The sequence below is a fragment of the Rhyacophila brunnea genome, unplaced genomic scaffold (genome assembly GCF_057557595.1).
Source record: "Rhyacophila brunnea isolate RB1 unplaced genomic scaffold, BYU_Rbru_1.0 scaffold_12, whole genome shotgun sequence".
Lineage (NCBI taxonomy): Eukaryota > Metazoa > Arthropoda > Insecta > Trichoptera > Rhyacophilidae > Rhyacophila > Rhyacophila brunnea.
In genome coordinates this window covers 23,182,555-23,199,132 of record NW_028232774.1, presented here as the reverse complement: position 1 = coordinate 23,199,132, position 16,578 = coordinate 23,182,555, and the positions used below count along the sequence as shown (strand labels likewise).

General features: G+C 36.0%; 1 protein-coding gene across 1 annotated transcript in view; it reads left to right on the top strand.

Annotated features, from left to right (window-relative positions):
* Window positions 1-16,578, top strand: part of LOC147077928 (protein Rae1-like) — a 31,442-nt gene that overhangs the window by 6,148 nt on the left and 8,716 nt on the right. The window contains exon 4 of the mRNA XM_085961000.1: window positions 11,010-11,087. Coding sequence (XP_085817126.1) covers window positions 11,010-11,087 — 78 coding nt within the window. The remainder of the gene's footprint in view (window positions 1-11,009; window positions 11,088-16,578) is intronic.

The window sequence follows — 16,578 nt, the reverse complement described above, 5'->3', positions numbered from 1 at the left end:
TCAATTTTCTTTTTCAATTTTCATACATTTCCATTATTGCTATAAAAGTTATTGAAGCATGTACTTGCTAAATTTTACGTAAACAATCTCTTCCATAACTTATTTTCTAAGTTTAATGGAGATTTCCCGGAAATTTATATTAAAAATTACATCGCGCTGATATTTCACGACGTGACATTTCGAGGTCTGTGGTCACAGCGTTCCAATTACACTGGAGCACTCTTAATTTTCGGAGGCGAAAATTTTTTACGTAAAATTTTATTACATTTACAAAGAAAAGGTTAACAACATACATTTTACTTCCTAATACTAAACGATTACGCTAGTGGTTACCTGTTCATGGTCTTTTTGACCATTTCATTCTTGATTCTTCCATAGTTTAGAACCATGGGACTTATATATCCTGTCTGAACCGTGTCGCGAGGTTGTCGCATGGCTATTGAGAAGTAGAATTGACTACAAGGCTAGATTTGTATAGTTATGTCGTTAAACCATACTCTGACACAAACACTAACTGAAGGTCGGCGTTTCTGCTCGTGTCAAATGCCCACCCTTAATAAAGACATAACTGTATATGTCTAGTCTCAATTCACCATTGCAACACCTCAGGACACCGTAAAAATGCAAAGCGATAAAGCAACAGTAAAGCATATTCAAAATAAAATACACAAAATCTGCGCATGCACACAAAGTTTTTCTTTTACTTTTTGTAATTAATATTCGCCCAGATTCGGGTCTTAAAATTCTAATTAATAAAAGAAAATTATACATTGTAATAATTCTGAAGTTAAAAATTTTATTTTGAGGACGGTGAGTGCTGTATGGGACGACTACTGCTTTTCCTGCCGAGGGACAACCGCAAGGAAGAGGGCTCACGGAGACGCTCCCTTCACGACCCATGGACAGAAGTAGAGTTCGACTTCCCGTCGCGAATCACGTTCCCGCTTACTAGAAATTACGGCATAGTACCATGATATGCCAGGGAGACTCCCCTGACAATACCTTTAATATTAAATTACATAGGGTCATTTAAACCTATTTAATCTAACGCTCAATACTCCTAGCTATATATTACATTCTACAAGAATTTGAAATCAAACCTAATCAAAAGACTTATTTTTCGCAGCTCCGAATACCAATAAGGACTTAGCGTGAAAGTCACAACTTCCCCACGCCTAAATTAGCAACGCTCTCTTCATTTCGCAGCTCCGAATACTAATAAGGACTTAGCGTGAAAGTTACGAACTTCCCCACGCCTAGATTAGCAACACGTCTTCATTTCGCAGCTCCGAATACTATTAGGGGCTTAGCGTGGAAGTCAAGGACTTCCCCATGCCCTAATTAGCAACACTTTCTTCGTTTCGCTCTCCCCGAAGACTTATTTCTTTCTCGCTTCGAGAAAAGACTTGTTTGCTTCGATAATAGACTTATTTCTTTATCGCTCCTCTCGAAGACTTGTTGTTTGCTCCGATAATAGACTTATTTCTTTATCGCTCCTCTCGAAGACTTGTTGTTTGCTTCGATAATAGACTTATTTCTTTATCGCTCCTCTCGAAGACTTGTTGTTTGCTTCGATAATAGACTTATTTCTTTATCGCTCCTCTCGAAGACTTGTTGTTTGCTTCGATAATAGACTTATTTCTTTATCGCTCCTCTCGAAGACTTGTTGTTTGCTTCGATAATAGACTTATTTCTTTATCGCTCCTCTCGAAGACTTGTTGTTTGCTTCGATAATAGACTTATTTCTTTATCGCTCCTCTCGAAGACTTATCGCTCGCTTCGATAATAGACTTATTTCTTTATCGCTCCTCTCGAAGACTTATAGCTCGCTTTAGTTAGAGACTTATTGGTCGCTCTAACTAGAGACTTGTTTGTTTCGCAGCTCCGAATACTAATAAGGACTTAGCGTGAAAGTCACGGACTTCCCCACGCCTTAATTAGCAACACTTTCTTCGTTTCGCTCTCCCCGAAGACTTATTTCTTTTTCGCTTCGAGAAAAGACTTGGCATACAGGCGAAGGCGGTAGCGATCGCTTTGAGCGACGCTTACCTGATCGGCCTATACGCTGATACTGACGTTTGGGGGGCGCATTCCGGATGGGGGCGTCTCGTAAGACTGCGTCCAACGCATCCCGCCACTCGCCAAAGGTAGTACCTTGATCTTCGCTCCCGGGCGTTGGGAGGCCGGCCCGCGCAGGGCGCCGCCCTCCCAATCGTCCCATCCTCCTAAATTCTCTCTTGGGGGGCGCTATCTTGATGGGGGCGTCTTGTAAGACTGCGTCCAACGCATCCAGCCTCTCGCCAAGGATCCTCTCTTCATTAGATATTGTCGAGTCAACAATTCTTTCCACTTCAGCTTCTCCATCGCTAAGTTCGGAATCCGTTCCTGAACTCGCCAGTAGTTCTTCCCGCGCACATTCCTGCGCATCCATACGACGTTCTGACAGGGCGTGCACTCCCTCGTCTCTGTCGTCGGTAGCTTCGGAAAGCGGCGTAGGTGATACCACCGGGTCGTCCGCTCTTTCATTAGCCAGATTCTTCTCAAACTATTTCGCACCGCAGCTCCGAATACTAGTAAAGGACTTAGCGTGGAAGCCATGCGCTTCCCCATGCCTTAACTAGCAACACTCTCTTCGCTATTAATTTAAAATATATCACACTTATCACAATCATATATATCAATTTAACACTAGTATTTAAAACACTTTTAACACGAACATTTTTATCAAGTTTAATATTTAAATCTTTATGAGGTAAACTATTTTTATTACGTGCAATTGCAGTAGTTGGTAATTTCTCTTCACCCGGCGCATCCAACGTACTACCTACAATTATCCACGTACTTCTGACTACGCTATTTGGACGGTCTGCAGTCGTTACAGATGGTAGTGTCTTTTGACACGCCGCAAAATTCTGTCCCCGACTACACCTGTCCCTAGGATCTAAAATATTTACAGAACCGAGAAAATCCGTAGAAATTTTGCTTTGTTGGTTATGGGCAGCCGTAGCTGAGTCCCATAACTCTTGTTCTCCGTTATTGAGTATATCACCGCCCTTGAGACGATGATCATACACAACAACTCTTTCGTCACTATATCTAGCTTTATTTATGTACATTAAGTTCATATTTCTTAATTCAAACTTAACACTATCAAAATTAATCTTATTAAGCTTACATAACTTATTTTTAACATTCTTAATACTAAAGGACTTACATTTACTTGATTTTTGTTTAAGATAACGATTATAGTCATCTAATGCTATGAGCTCTTCTTCATTAAGTTTATTTCGCCTTAATTTACCGAAGGTATTAATGTTTTGTAGTCGACGATTAGTTCGACTTTTCCTAATAATATTCTTAACGTCAGCCTCGTGGGGTCTGTTCGCTAATTTAAAAGGTAAGTCCCTTCCTAAAGTTTCGTTGCTCGATTGCAACGACGATCGACTATCTAAACTACATACATCGCTATTAATATCAAGTAAACTGCCAGCTTCGGCTTTAGTATAATTAGTACTATTAATATTTTTACACAAATGGTTAGCGGAAGCACAATAATTCGTTAAATTATTTGTTACAAGAGATCTGTCGTCAGTATCGACGAAGCTACAGTTACTTACGTTTGCCGATGTTCTCAGCACACCAAGAGCGCCACTGCTTACGCCTTCGCCGCATCCACTGCTAGCTGTCTTTAACTGCATATCTTGATAACCTTCTTCCTTGCCGCCAACATTTATTTCATAACTTCCTAATTCTAATTTATCTAAAAACTTTTTATATTCTATTTCGCCGCCGGTAAAAGGATTAAAATTTTCTACTATTTTACTAGCAGAATTCTTAATATCGCGTTTGCGATATTTCTCCGGTCTTACGCTATTATCCTTTACAAGAGGACCTGTACAAAGATTAACTTGGTTACTGGGGCCAGCTTCGACCTCACAGTGAACCTTAGGGTTAAATGATTTCACCGGAAGGGTGTCCTTCAGTTCACTTTCACAGTTAACCCTATTCGCCAGAAGAGCGTCTATGTCACTAGCTAGAACTCGGCTGAACGGCGTTCGAGGAACGTTCGTGTCACCTTCTTGAGTCTTCTCTTCGGCGGTCCGCCAGTGTTCGTCGTCTTGGAGCCATCGACGATCAACCCGGTCCGCGAGCCGTCTTCATGGCTCCTTTCTGGTCTGCTGAGCTGCTTGCCTGTCTGGGCAATCCTTGTTTTCATGGAAGCCAGGACAATGTTGACAGCGCCTTTGTCTGGCACCGCCTCGCTCTTCAATGCGAGGACGTGGGCGGTACGCAGGTCTTTCTGAATCGTTTTGCTGGTCTGATTGCCGTGGAGGCCTTTTATCAACAGCCTCCGTGGTCTTATCAGATTTCGCGTTAGTCTCTTGTACCGAACGCGGCTTCTCGCGCCAAGTATTTTGTGGTACGGGTCTCCTTTCATTGTTCGCCTTGGTGGCATTTGTTGTAGGTGGCACGGATGCCAGCGCTGACTTTAATGGACGAAGTGAATGAGCTACTTCAAGCAGCTCGTCCATCGTCTTCCATTTCTCTTGATTAACCCTTATCTGATCGCTCACGGTGAGTAGGTCATAAAAGGTTGAAGCCAGGGTTTCCGACTTCATCTCCGGAAGGAGTACCTCGGCTAATTCCATCTTCTTCAGGAGGAAACCATAAGCTCCCTCTTGAGGTCCTTGCTCTTTATGTTCGAGCTCCGTTCGTTGAGCACGACGTCTTGAAGGCGATTCGAAGTGCTCTTTCAGGTCGTTACTAAACGACCGCCAACTGTCCGATGTGTCAATATTTTTGGCCCAAGTCTTGGCCTCTCCTCTGAGCTGACGTATAGCCAACTCTGTCCAATTCTCAGCTGGGTACTTCACAGCTTCGCAATATTCTTTGCAGCGTCGGAGAAAAAGCTCAACGCTCTGCTTTGGGCTACCCTCATAGGTGGAATGGAGTTCCGGCTTGACATGGCACGGGGTACAAACGGCTGGTTCTGGTGGTGCCATTTTTTGTTTGGGAGCCGACGTGCTTACTTGCAAAAATGAATCTTCTTCGGGGAATACTTGCGCGTTTTGCAAGCCTTCTTCCAATATGAACTCTTCTTCTACACTCGGACCCGGAACAGGGTTCGGCATAATTTCTTCGAATTCCTCCGTCCCCTGGAGTTGGAAGAAGCGGACCTTCGACCGTAAATTCATATAAAAATTCAGCTATCGATTGCGCCAATTTTCAGCTTCCTACGACCACCCGTTCGTCCGCAATCGACGTTTAAAGTTTTTGGAGGGCATGCGCTGCTTGTCGCTGATAGCCCTGAAGGCTTGCAACTCCCGTTACAAGCGTCCAATCTTCTCCGTTTAAAATCTTATATTGTAATAGGTACAGGCCTTCATGTACCTATACCCATGACGTCACGGTAATTATGATAATTATCGAGATTTTAATGTACAAAGTAGTATAAATTTATTTTTTTCAAATTTTTTTTTCTTTGTCTGGGTTCTTGTACCTATACTTGTATGGTACTCAACTTTAATTTAGAAAAAAGCTTAAAAATTCACACGAAATTTTTATTGTACATTTTATTCTTAATTCTATTATTTCTGTTACGGTGAGTAACACAATTTATTTTTATACTTTCTTTGTGGTTTAAAAGGGTCAGAGAGATCCTTTGGATAGTCTCATCGACATACTTTTGCTTAATGTCGGTATCTGACTCTAATAAATTACCAAAAGTATTTATTTTATTTATTCTTTCCTTTTCCAAGTATATCAAGAAAAGTATTCTATATATAGTTGCCTTTACGTATATATTCTTCTCCAAATTATATTATTCAAAAGTATTCATCACTGGTTCCTCGTTAATGCGAGTTACACTTTATTTCATTGTACTCACATTTATAAAGTTGAGGTAGATCGCTCTTGTAGCTCCGGTATAAGGTTCTTAAAACCTCTCAGGTAACCACAATTGATTGATACACTTCACAATTTATTGTTTTTAAAATCTTTTAGTAGATCTTAGTTGTAGGATCGTTCAGGTTTTCGCAACCTGAAGATGCCGCACGCATTTGGGCGCCATAATGACATGACCCGGCTCACGGCTAGCTCAATAATGCTACCGGGCCGTCACTGAGGAGACTAGTGATGAACTAGGAGAGGTGGATCTCCTTTGTAGTATCACAACTTTTGAATTCCCGAATAAAACTCTCAGCTGGTGTGGTGCCGAATTTATTCAGGTACTAGAGTTCACGGTCACACAATAAGGTTAACTGTCATTGTTCCCGTAATTAAATCTCATTAAAGTATCAGTAAACTATTTATTTGTTCACTATAGAGTCTCTGTGAAATCTTTCACAAATTCCCAAAAAGTCACACCTAACTCGGAGAATGTATACGCAGATATTCTTTGGATATTTTTAATTCATGAAATATTTTCCCATAAGAAAGAAAATATAAATTATTCTTTGGTCACACAGTATTAGGTTTATAAAAGAATAGAATTATTTTATTGTTGTTTATAAAGTTTATTTATGTTCACAGTGTATTTACAAATATTTATTTGTGTTTACAGACTTGTTTACAAAAGGTTTGCATAATGTTTACAAATTTATTTACTAAAATTTGTTTTTATGTTTATGAATTTGTTTACTAAAATTTATTTTATGATTATGTTTACTTAATAAAGTTTCAAAAATTTATTTTATAATCCCGAAAAGATTTGTAAAATTTATTATTACAGACTGAGTTTATTAATTTGTTTTTATAAAACAAATCCGATCGCGTAATTTATCCCGATTACGTCACCTCGTAGGATGAGTAATGAAAAATAAAATTACTCCGCGTGTACGTCACTACCGGCAGATACGTGCTATTCGCGCTGCGTTTTAGCGGCCGACGTCACTACCGACAGATACGTGTTATTCGCGTTACGTTTTGCCCACCGAAGGGGGACTTACTGGTACGTAGGAATCGCGAATGTACTGAGAACCATGTCTCACAACTTTGCAGTGAGGACTGCTGCTTGCTGAAGATCGCTGGTGAAGAGTGTAGAAACTAATAATTTTACGGGAAAAGTGGTCGCCTTTTATACCCTTCGGATAGAGGTTTAACAGGAAACAGTCCGTAAGGGATAGCAGATGTATATCTTTCTCTCACGGGATAAATTTACGTATATCTCCCGTTCCTGGCAACTTTCTAATAGAGATATCTTCTAATTTAGTCGGGTTAAATTTACTCTACTTTATTTTCGCAAAATTAAGACTCAATAGGGGTGTTTCAAGCACCCTCTAGAACATGTCCCTTAAATGCGCAGTTAGGATGACGTAAGCAAAATAGTTGATTTTATATGATTTTTCGTGTTCAAACGAAGGGGAAAGTTTCTAGCTTTCCATCGAGGTATCGGAATAGGTATTCGGGTACTAAATAAGGGAATGGCAGTCTTTAAATTTAAAATGTCAAAATGAAAGGTTGACACCCACGTACTCGTCCTTTCCACCACTCTTGGCCTTTTTAGGCCAATAGAATTTTACTAAGTTTTAATAAAACTGTTTGGAGCCGCAGAAACTTTCTCATTCGATATCTACCTTTTGGGGCGAATATTATTACGAGAAAATACTATAATATTATACTTAACATTTCAACTTAAATATATAAATGCTTAATCCTAACAAGACGTTATACACGAACAGTTACTAACTTATTTAATCTTGCATAGTGACTTTTATATAGTAATATGGATGTAACCTTGAATCTATTTTTACCTCGCGAGCCAGAACAGCTGGGCCGTAAATTCTAGTCGGACAGAATTCAGTTAAAGTTCAAGGTCACACGCCAATTTGTATTTTTAGTCGCAGTATTTGATTCTTTTATTACTTAGGATGCGATTAAGATTTATTATTGTTTATGGGTAGAAACCCATCTATACCAGAATCTTAAGCTTTTCCAATTGTTATTTTTACAATATTCATTATAGTCAGCAAGTTATAGCATTAACAAAATTTATAATTATAATTACGCGTCTATAAGTATAGGTACGCGTTTACAGTATTTTTATAACAGTAGTTAGCTTCTATCTTGTATTGATAAAATTAGTATTAAAATTCTTTATTCACAATTATACAGTATATAAATTTATAAATATTCAATTTTCTTTTTCAATTTTCATACATTTCCATTATTGCTATAAAAGTTATTGAAGCATGTACTTGCTAAATTTTACGTAAACAATCTCTTCCATAACCTATTTTCTAAGTTTAATGGAGATTTCCCGGAAATTTATATTAAAAATTACATCGCGCTGATATTTCACGACGTGACATTTCGAGGTCTGTGGTCACAGCGTTCCAATTACACTGGAGCACTCTTAATTTTCGGAGGCGAAAATTTTTTACGTAAAATTTTATTACATTTACAAAGAAAAGGTTAACAACATACATTTTACTTCCTAATACTAAACGATTACGCTAGTGGTTACCTGTTCATGGTCTTTTTGACCATTTCATTCTTGATTCTTCCATAGTTTAGAACCATGGGACTTATATATCCTGTCTGAACCGTGTCGCGAGGTTGTCGCATGGCTATTGAGAAGTAGAATTGACTACAAGGCTAGATTTGTATAGTTATGTCGTTAAACCATACTCTGACACAAACACTAACTGAAGGTCGGCGTTTCTGCTCGTGTCAATAGACTAATATATTGAATAACATGACTGGAGTACATGAGTTTATTTTCTGTGTTCAAAATGAACAAGTAGATTTCAGATTAAAGCATTCTCAATTATTGTATATGTTACGCTGAATGTGCGAAATTGAATATTACATGAAATGGGCAAAATTTTGCCTAAATCATGAAAAATGCAAGCCCGTTGTCTTATTCATGAATTAGACAAAATATCTGGAGAGTGCGTGAAATCGGCAGTAATTTTTCTGCCTACTTCATGTCTTGGACAAATTAGATACTAGCGCTACGGTGGTATTTTTTGCAACTAAACTAAATGTGTGAAATGCTCGTGGATTGGTCAAAATATACGTATATTGTCTATGGTCGAAATAGGTGGTCGCGCTCCGGTGGTATTTTTTGCAACTAACCAAATTTGTGTCAAATGTCATTGATTATAATATAAAAATATACCAATCAATAACTAAAATGACGTTCATGTCCATTTACTATGCGCAAAAAAACTAGAACTATAATATGATAACGGATGAATTTTATTTAAAGGTATTTTCGCGATTTGATTCGTGCTTGGGTATCGTACATGCAATGGTCGATTGTATTGTTGACACTTGTTAGCTAACCTCAAAATGGACATTCAGTTGAATAATTCAGAATTTCAAAACCTAATCTAACCTAACCTAACCTAACCTAACCTAACCTAACCCAACCTAACCTAATAATATTATATTATGTCCAATTATAACTAATAAAATCATCCGTATTAAATTTACTTTTTCTGCTGTCATGTTGACAGTTTAAGAATTCCATGCCCTGGCGACTTCATGTACTCGGTAGAAAATTTACCTTATTCATGAATAAGGCAACAGGCTTGACTATTACATGAATTAGCCAAAATTTAGCCCATTTCATGTAATAGTCGATTTCGCACATTCGGTGTAACATATATATATATATTATTATATATTATATTGTGAGCCTTTAAAATGTTATATATTTCATATTATGTGGCGTATGAATAGCTATAGCTAAACAACTTAGAAACGGACCTGCGCAGAAGCACACATACTTTCGTGCGCATATAGTAGGTGTGTAAAAGCTGCGTCTGTGAACATAAACGCTGCGCCTGTGTGTGAAAAGTCTGTTTTACACGATACAATGGTATATTTTTACAGTTTGCAATGAATATCCCATCTCGATCGGGGTATTACAAAAAACCTTTACAAAGACAAGTACGAGAAATTATTGTTTTTAATGTGACCATATAATACATACCTGCAGCATTATAATCAGTTAATGTGGGTTTAATGATTAATTTCCTTCTAAACTTAATAATCACGCATTATTAATTAACGTATCATACTAGGTACTAATAATTATGAGGTGAAATTATTTAAAAATAAAATTATTGTTAATTATCAAATAGTAATTGCGCTCCTAAGTGAATTGCTAAGAATATTGTTATTATTGTTATAAATTAAAAACCTAATTTTGCCAGATTGGTTTTCTCAAAAAATTTTCTATACACTACCAAAGCGACCTTCTGTTATCGCCAATATCTTGTTGTAGACCAGTGTTTCCCAACCTTATTTGTGCCATGTCCCACTTCAACGCTTCAAAAATTTCATATTTAACAAACAAAATCTGAAAAAAAAGAATAATTGCTTGAAATAAAAAATGCACATAGACAATAGGCTATTTTTAATTTAACTTTCGTAATTAAATATGTATGTGTATTAAGCATATTAGATGTACAACTCAGAAGAAAATTAGCGTGATCATTGTGCTTGATGTGAGCTGCAAAGAGTTTTTATGTGAGGTACTAATTTGGTCAATTTTAATCTTAAATCTCCACAGTTTGTGATATCAAAACGATTTCTTTTTTCATTAAGAAATCATTTACAGCGCTAATGCGCTGCATTCAACTAAAAATTATGATGGCAATCGCAACAGTAATTTTCTCGAAAACCATGGTTGCAATATCAAAAAAAATATTTTCGAAAATGCGTTTTTTAACAAAAAATGTACCAAATATTAATGATTTGCACATTGCCCCCCGGTGGGGCGTACGCCCCACTTTGGGAATCACTGTTGTAGACAGTAGTTTAATAATTTATTCATATTGAAAGTAACTATGAAGATTTTCTACGCGTAATATGGGCTTTTTCCTTATTAGACACTCGTGTACTGGCCGACAATAGCCGAACACAACCGAACATCAAAAGGTTCAGTTTTATGTTGTCAGACTATATATTATAACAACTATGACTAATTTTCTTGTATTTAATCAATTAATTAATCTTTAATCCTATACTGATATCATATTTCATGTTTTGTTTTACAGGACGGTACAAAAGCATTTATTGCATCAGCCGACAAGCAAGTCAAATGCTGGGATTTAGGCTCCAATCAAACTATGCAGGTATTTACAAATCACGACAGAAAACCTAGAAATTTCAAATATAAATAAAAGTATGCAATACTGGGGCGAAGTAGACTCACCGTTCTGTTTGATGAACCGTATATGGCTGGCTCAGGGCCAGACATGACTATCCCACATTAAAGTGATTCTAAGATAATAGGGGTTTAAGGTAGAACTTGTTTTTTAAATCTCCATTGATGACACAACAACGCAATCTATTGAAATACATGTGTAATAACCACACAATTTTTATATGTATTTTTATTTTTAATAAATACAGAAACATAAAAGTTATAGAACATTAAAGTCACTAACTTTATTTGGCGTATTTTTTTTTTTAAATTTTAATGAAATAATGTGGGTTAGTCATGGGTTAGTCATTTTTGGTTTTTCACATGTTTTGTTTTCTACTGTTGGTGATAGAATTTTGAAAACCCACAGCTATTATAATTGTTGTTCTTCTTCCCCGTTATGTATTACAATCTAAGCCATCATCCAGAACTGCATTGTTGCCTTTTAAATTGTTATAAGAGTTGTGATGAATCGCGGGGTAGGTATGTAATGTAAATGGAAGTAAATCTTTTCAGTTTCAAATCCCAGTTGGATACAATTCAGGAAGTTGTAAAAATTCATAAGAACAGCTTCTTCCTCTCTTCCTCTTTTCCAAATTAACTTCAGTGAAGATACATTCTTCTTGGAGTGTTGCTTTCATTTGAAGATTTCATGGATGATTTTTTTTGAGCCTTATCCAGCATGTTTTAAGCCATTGTACATTCTCTTCGTCAACAGGAATCTTCCAGTTGGTTATATCGTCTTCGAAAATCTTTGTGTTTTTAAATGGACAATTTTCTATCTCTTGCAAGTAATGCCTCTATTTTTTTTACATACAACAATGTTGTTGCAGTAGTAGTATATTGTCTCTTCTTTTGTATTATTTTAACATGAACCATTAATAACACAAATTTTAATTCCCAACTAATTGAATAAAAGATTGCAAAAATACTCTTCCTTAGGTCTGTAGGCACCTTTTCATTGGAATTTAATTTGCATTCACAGATTTTAGGTTCAAAATGCCTCGCTTCAACACCTTCTTTTGAAGTCGATGTATGGGCTTCACCACTCATAAATTTTTCTTTTATTATATTTTTCTTATGAGTGTGAGGACGTCTTTGCCTTTTCCAAGATGATGAAAATGGAGTTCATAGCCTTATCAGGTTGTGGTTCACCTGGAAATAAAACATTAAAATGACTAAACATCATTGCAAAATTTAAAAAAAAAATGTTGTAAGAAGCAAAAGTGACTATCCAACATGGTGATATGAAAGCTAAAAAATATTAATAAACCAAAGAATTTAAAGAATTGAATGATAAAATGAACATAAAATATTACCTTCCGAGGACGATGTTGAAGGTTCTGGTATAAAATCTCCACCATCTTCACTATTATCACCAAAATAACTGGACAAAGACGAATCACAACTGTCACTGTTTGCAATTTGAATGTTGGTTAGTCGTTTTTTGTTTTAATAAAAAAACAAAATCGTATTTGCCAGAACAGCTTACAGATGCTAGTGTTGTACTGAATTCGTATTATGGCTTAGTCGTATCTGGCACTAATAAATTGTTGATGTCCAAGTAATTTGGAAGAAAAAAACTATATATTTAAGAAATGTGGGTTAGTCATGTCTGGCACTGAGCCAGCCATATGGTAACCATATATTAGCCATATCCAATTATTTCGTAATAGATTTCGGTCGATCACATTATAGACCCATAGGGGGTGAGTCGTAAAAATGGTGTACATTCTGTTATAATGTACATACATATTGTTTTCAATGTGACTGAATATTTAAAAGTGTTGAAAAAACAGTACAATTATTATAATGATATGTAGATGATATGTTTTATAACAACTTTACTAAAAATACCAATTAAAAGACATTTGAAAATTATAAAAAAATGTGATTGGGTCATCGATATTAAATTTAATATGTGTACTGTTTACTTCTACTTATTCAGCCATAATTTGTGTTCTCCTAATTATTTAATTAATACATACTTGCAGCAATATAATCAGTTAATGTGGGTTTAATGATTAATTTCCTTCCAAACTCAATAATTACCCAGTATTAATTACGCCCACGGTGGCCGCGCGGCATAAGCGTTGGACTATAAAGCCGTGGGTCCCAGGTTCGAATCCTGGGTCTGGCAAGTACACATATTGTTTTTCAATTTGTGTGTGTCAGGGTAAGGACCTAATAGGTTGAGCAAGTGGCTGACATCCATTTCTCGTAAAAAACAAAATCTGTCAATACAAACCTCCACTCTGTGGAGGCCCATATGATCCTATCAGGATCGGACATGGTCGCAAAAAAAAAAAATTAATTAACCTAACTATCACAATAGGAACTAATAATTAAGAGGTGAAATTCGAATAATAATTAGGCTTCTAAGTGAATTGTTGAGAATAGAATAAGTATTGTTATGAATTATTAAAAACTTAATTTCGCCGGATTAGTTTTCTCAAAAAATGACAAAACAAAAAATCTTCTACACGCGACTAAAGCGACTTTCTGTTATTGGCGAGATCTTGTTGTGGACAGTAGTTTAGTAATTCATTCATATTGAAAGTAACTTTGACGATTTTCTACGTGTAATATGGGCCGTTTCCTTATTAGACGCTCGTGTACTGGCCGACAATAGCCGAAAGGTTCAGTTTTATGTTGTCGGACTATAGTACTTGTTCCACATAATTTAATAATAATCAGAAACTTTTACGTCTGCTTCAATGGGACATTGTCAACTGACATAAAATATACAGTATTACAGCTATCACTAAGTCGACTCTTATTCTATTCCATTTGAGTAATTTTTTTCGACCTGGATCTCTTTTTATTAGTTGGTAACTTAGTAAGTTAGTAGTTATATAAGTTAGAGTTAATAGTATTCGTTGTCAGTGCGTATCTGGTTTTTGATGAGTGTACACAGTGCCTGAAGATGCCGAAAGGCGAAACCCGGGTCACAAAAAATGACTCAAATGGAATAGTACAAAACATGGTACAGTTCGGTTATGAGGAATACAGCGGAAAACACATTTTGAGAATACCCGATATACTGGATTATTTGTTAGGTTAATGACAGGGCCCCAAAATGTAGGCCCTCAGCCGGCATTTTCCTTAATTAATTAGTGACGTCACAACTTTTCGATCCGATCGTGAATGTCGATTTTATTTGAAAAATACGTGCCCAATCTCTAAACAAAGCTATAGTTATTGTGTATTGAGTCCCGTAGTGCAGTCTGAGTGACATATAGCCCCTCAGAATGAACTACGGATGAATTTTTTTCAAGGGGACCAAAAAATGGTCTTATAAGGTGGAATGTAAGTAATTGAAATGTATAGGATTAAGGTTAAAAATAGATAATAAATTGTAAACGACTTATGAGATATCATTTGCTAAACATTGTAAATAAATGTCCATTTCTATTTAATCTGATTTTGAATTATATAAAAATAAATTTTATTTTTCTAAATTGAGTCGCGATGTTTTTCCCGCGGTCAAAGTAAAATAACTTAAATAAATAAATTATGATATCAAATATTGTCGTATTTAAAATCTAATGATTACGTTTTGTAAGTACTGATTACGCACACTTAATTTAAATAATAAATTAATATTTCGAATCGTAATAAAAAGGGTACCAATTTAAGTACCTACCTTTGTAAAAGTTAAATGAAGGAATTTCGAAAATAGAAATTCTGATAATGTAAGTCTGAGGACTCGGTTGCTCTCTTAATTTACGAATAAAAATTATTCTTTAAATCTGTCGATTAACCTCGACAGATCAATATTAAATTACCCAAAATAGGTAATTTTCAAACTCAATAAATAAAGACTTGTCATAGAAATTTTGATTGGAACTAATGTTATACCCTTAAGTTGGAGTGTTCCATAAATATAATTGAATAAATTTTAATCGCAACCCTTTCCGATCATCCATAATTAGCCCGCGAAAGTTCTGCATAAAAGAAACGGACAAGTTTGTTTTTCTGCCATTCTCTTTGCAAACACGCAGCCAGTCGGTGGTCTTAATGATTCACGCCTCTGTTGCGTATAATTTTTAGCGAAAATATTTTCATTTTTCTTTTCCGTTAGCTCGATAAATGAACTAACAGATATTTGGACAATTTGTGCCTAAAGCCCTATAAGGACTTTCACGATTGTTATCAAACTTGTACCGCCTATAGGTATTAATTAATTATATATTTTTATTCTATTGAATGATCATAATTTTCCGGAAAAGCCGGGAAATAAACAGCTTTTCTATGATTGGTCCGATACTCTGGCCATTAGCTCTGTGGAGGAGGCAGAACGATCTCCCATTGGTCCATATTACGAATGACGTCAAAATCTCGGGTTTTTCCCGCCGGTAGTCTATATAACGATCCGTATTTTATGTACGGGAAGCAGTCGGTTTTTCAGTATTCCCGGAAGGTTGTGCCCGGAGGCGGTCTGAGTTCGCTTAGTTTTTTGAATATTTCTCCGATATTCATTCGGGAGATATTTTGGCCGCGTCGCAATCTGACGTCACGGTGTGACACGAGTTGAAACGTCATCGTGAACGACACGTGGCTCGAGCTGTCAGACGATATAGTAAACATATCGTCATAGTACGCGTCATCTATTCGCGATCTATTATATATATAAAAGGAGCATAGTTTCTTAAAGTTTGTGGTCGGCAACTCTTAGTTATAAGTGTGTAATTGTACATTAATTAAACATAAAATAATTATAATTGATTAACTTTATTTAATAATTAATCTAAATACGAGTATAAAATAATTATGTAATTATTCGAAATTAAACTAAAGTGTATAATTGTCGATGATAATTAATTAAGAAAAGGAATTAAATTTGTTATCGAGAATAATTTAATAAATAATTTGAATTGAATTACTAAAAGGAGTTTTCATTTTTATTTTGAAAAATAATCAACGAAACATTTCGTGAAAAGTATCTAATACTAAGAGAAGTGACAGATGGTCAGCTGTCTTTGACGTTTACATAAACATTTATAAAAAAATAAGTTCGATCTGAAAGACTATCGGATAACTAATGATCTAGGTGCTAACCTATCACTAGGTAGTGACCTTAAATAATATAAAGTTAAATAGTAATGATCAAGTGCATTCCAAAGGTGTCTATCGAGAACTTTAGTTGATCACCCTCTCCCCGAATAGTATCGAGCTAGCCGAACAAAGGTTCTTAATCGGTCCGAGGGCAGGACCGGTTGCAGACAAAGTACCTTTAGGACTATTCCCGGACCGGGGTGAACGTCATTAACCTAACCTAACCCAACCTAAACTAACAAATAATACAGTATATCGGGTATTTTCAAAATGTGTTTTCCGCTGTATTCCTCATAACCGAACTTTATCCAAAACTTTAATCCATTAGAATTTAAATTCAAATTCCAAGTATCTTCGGTTGA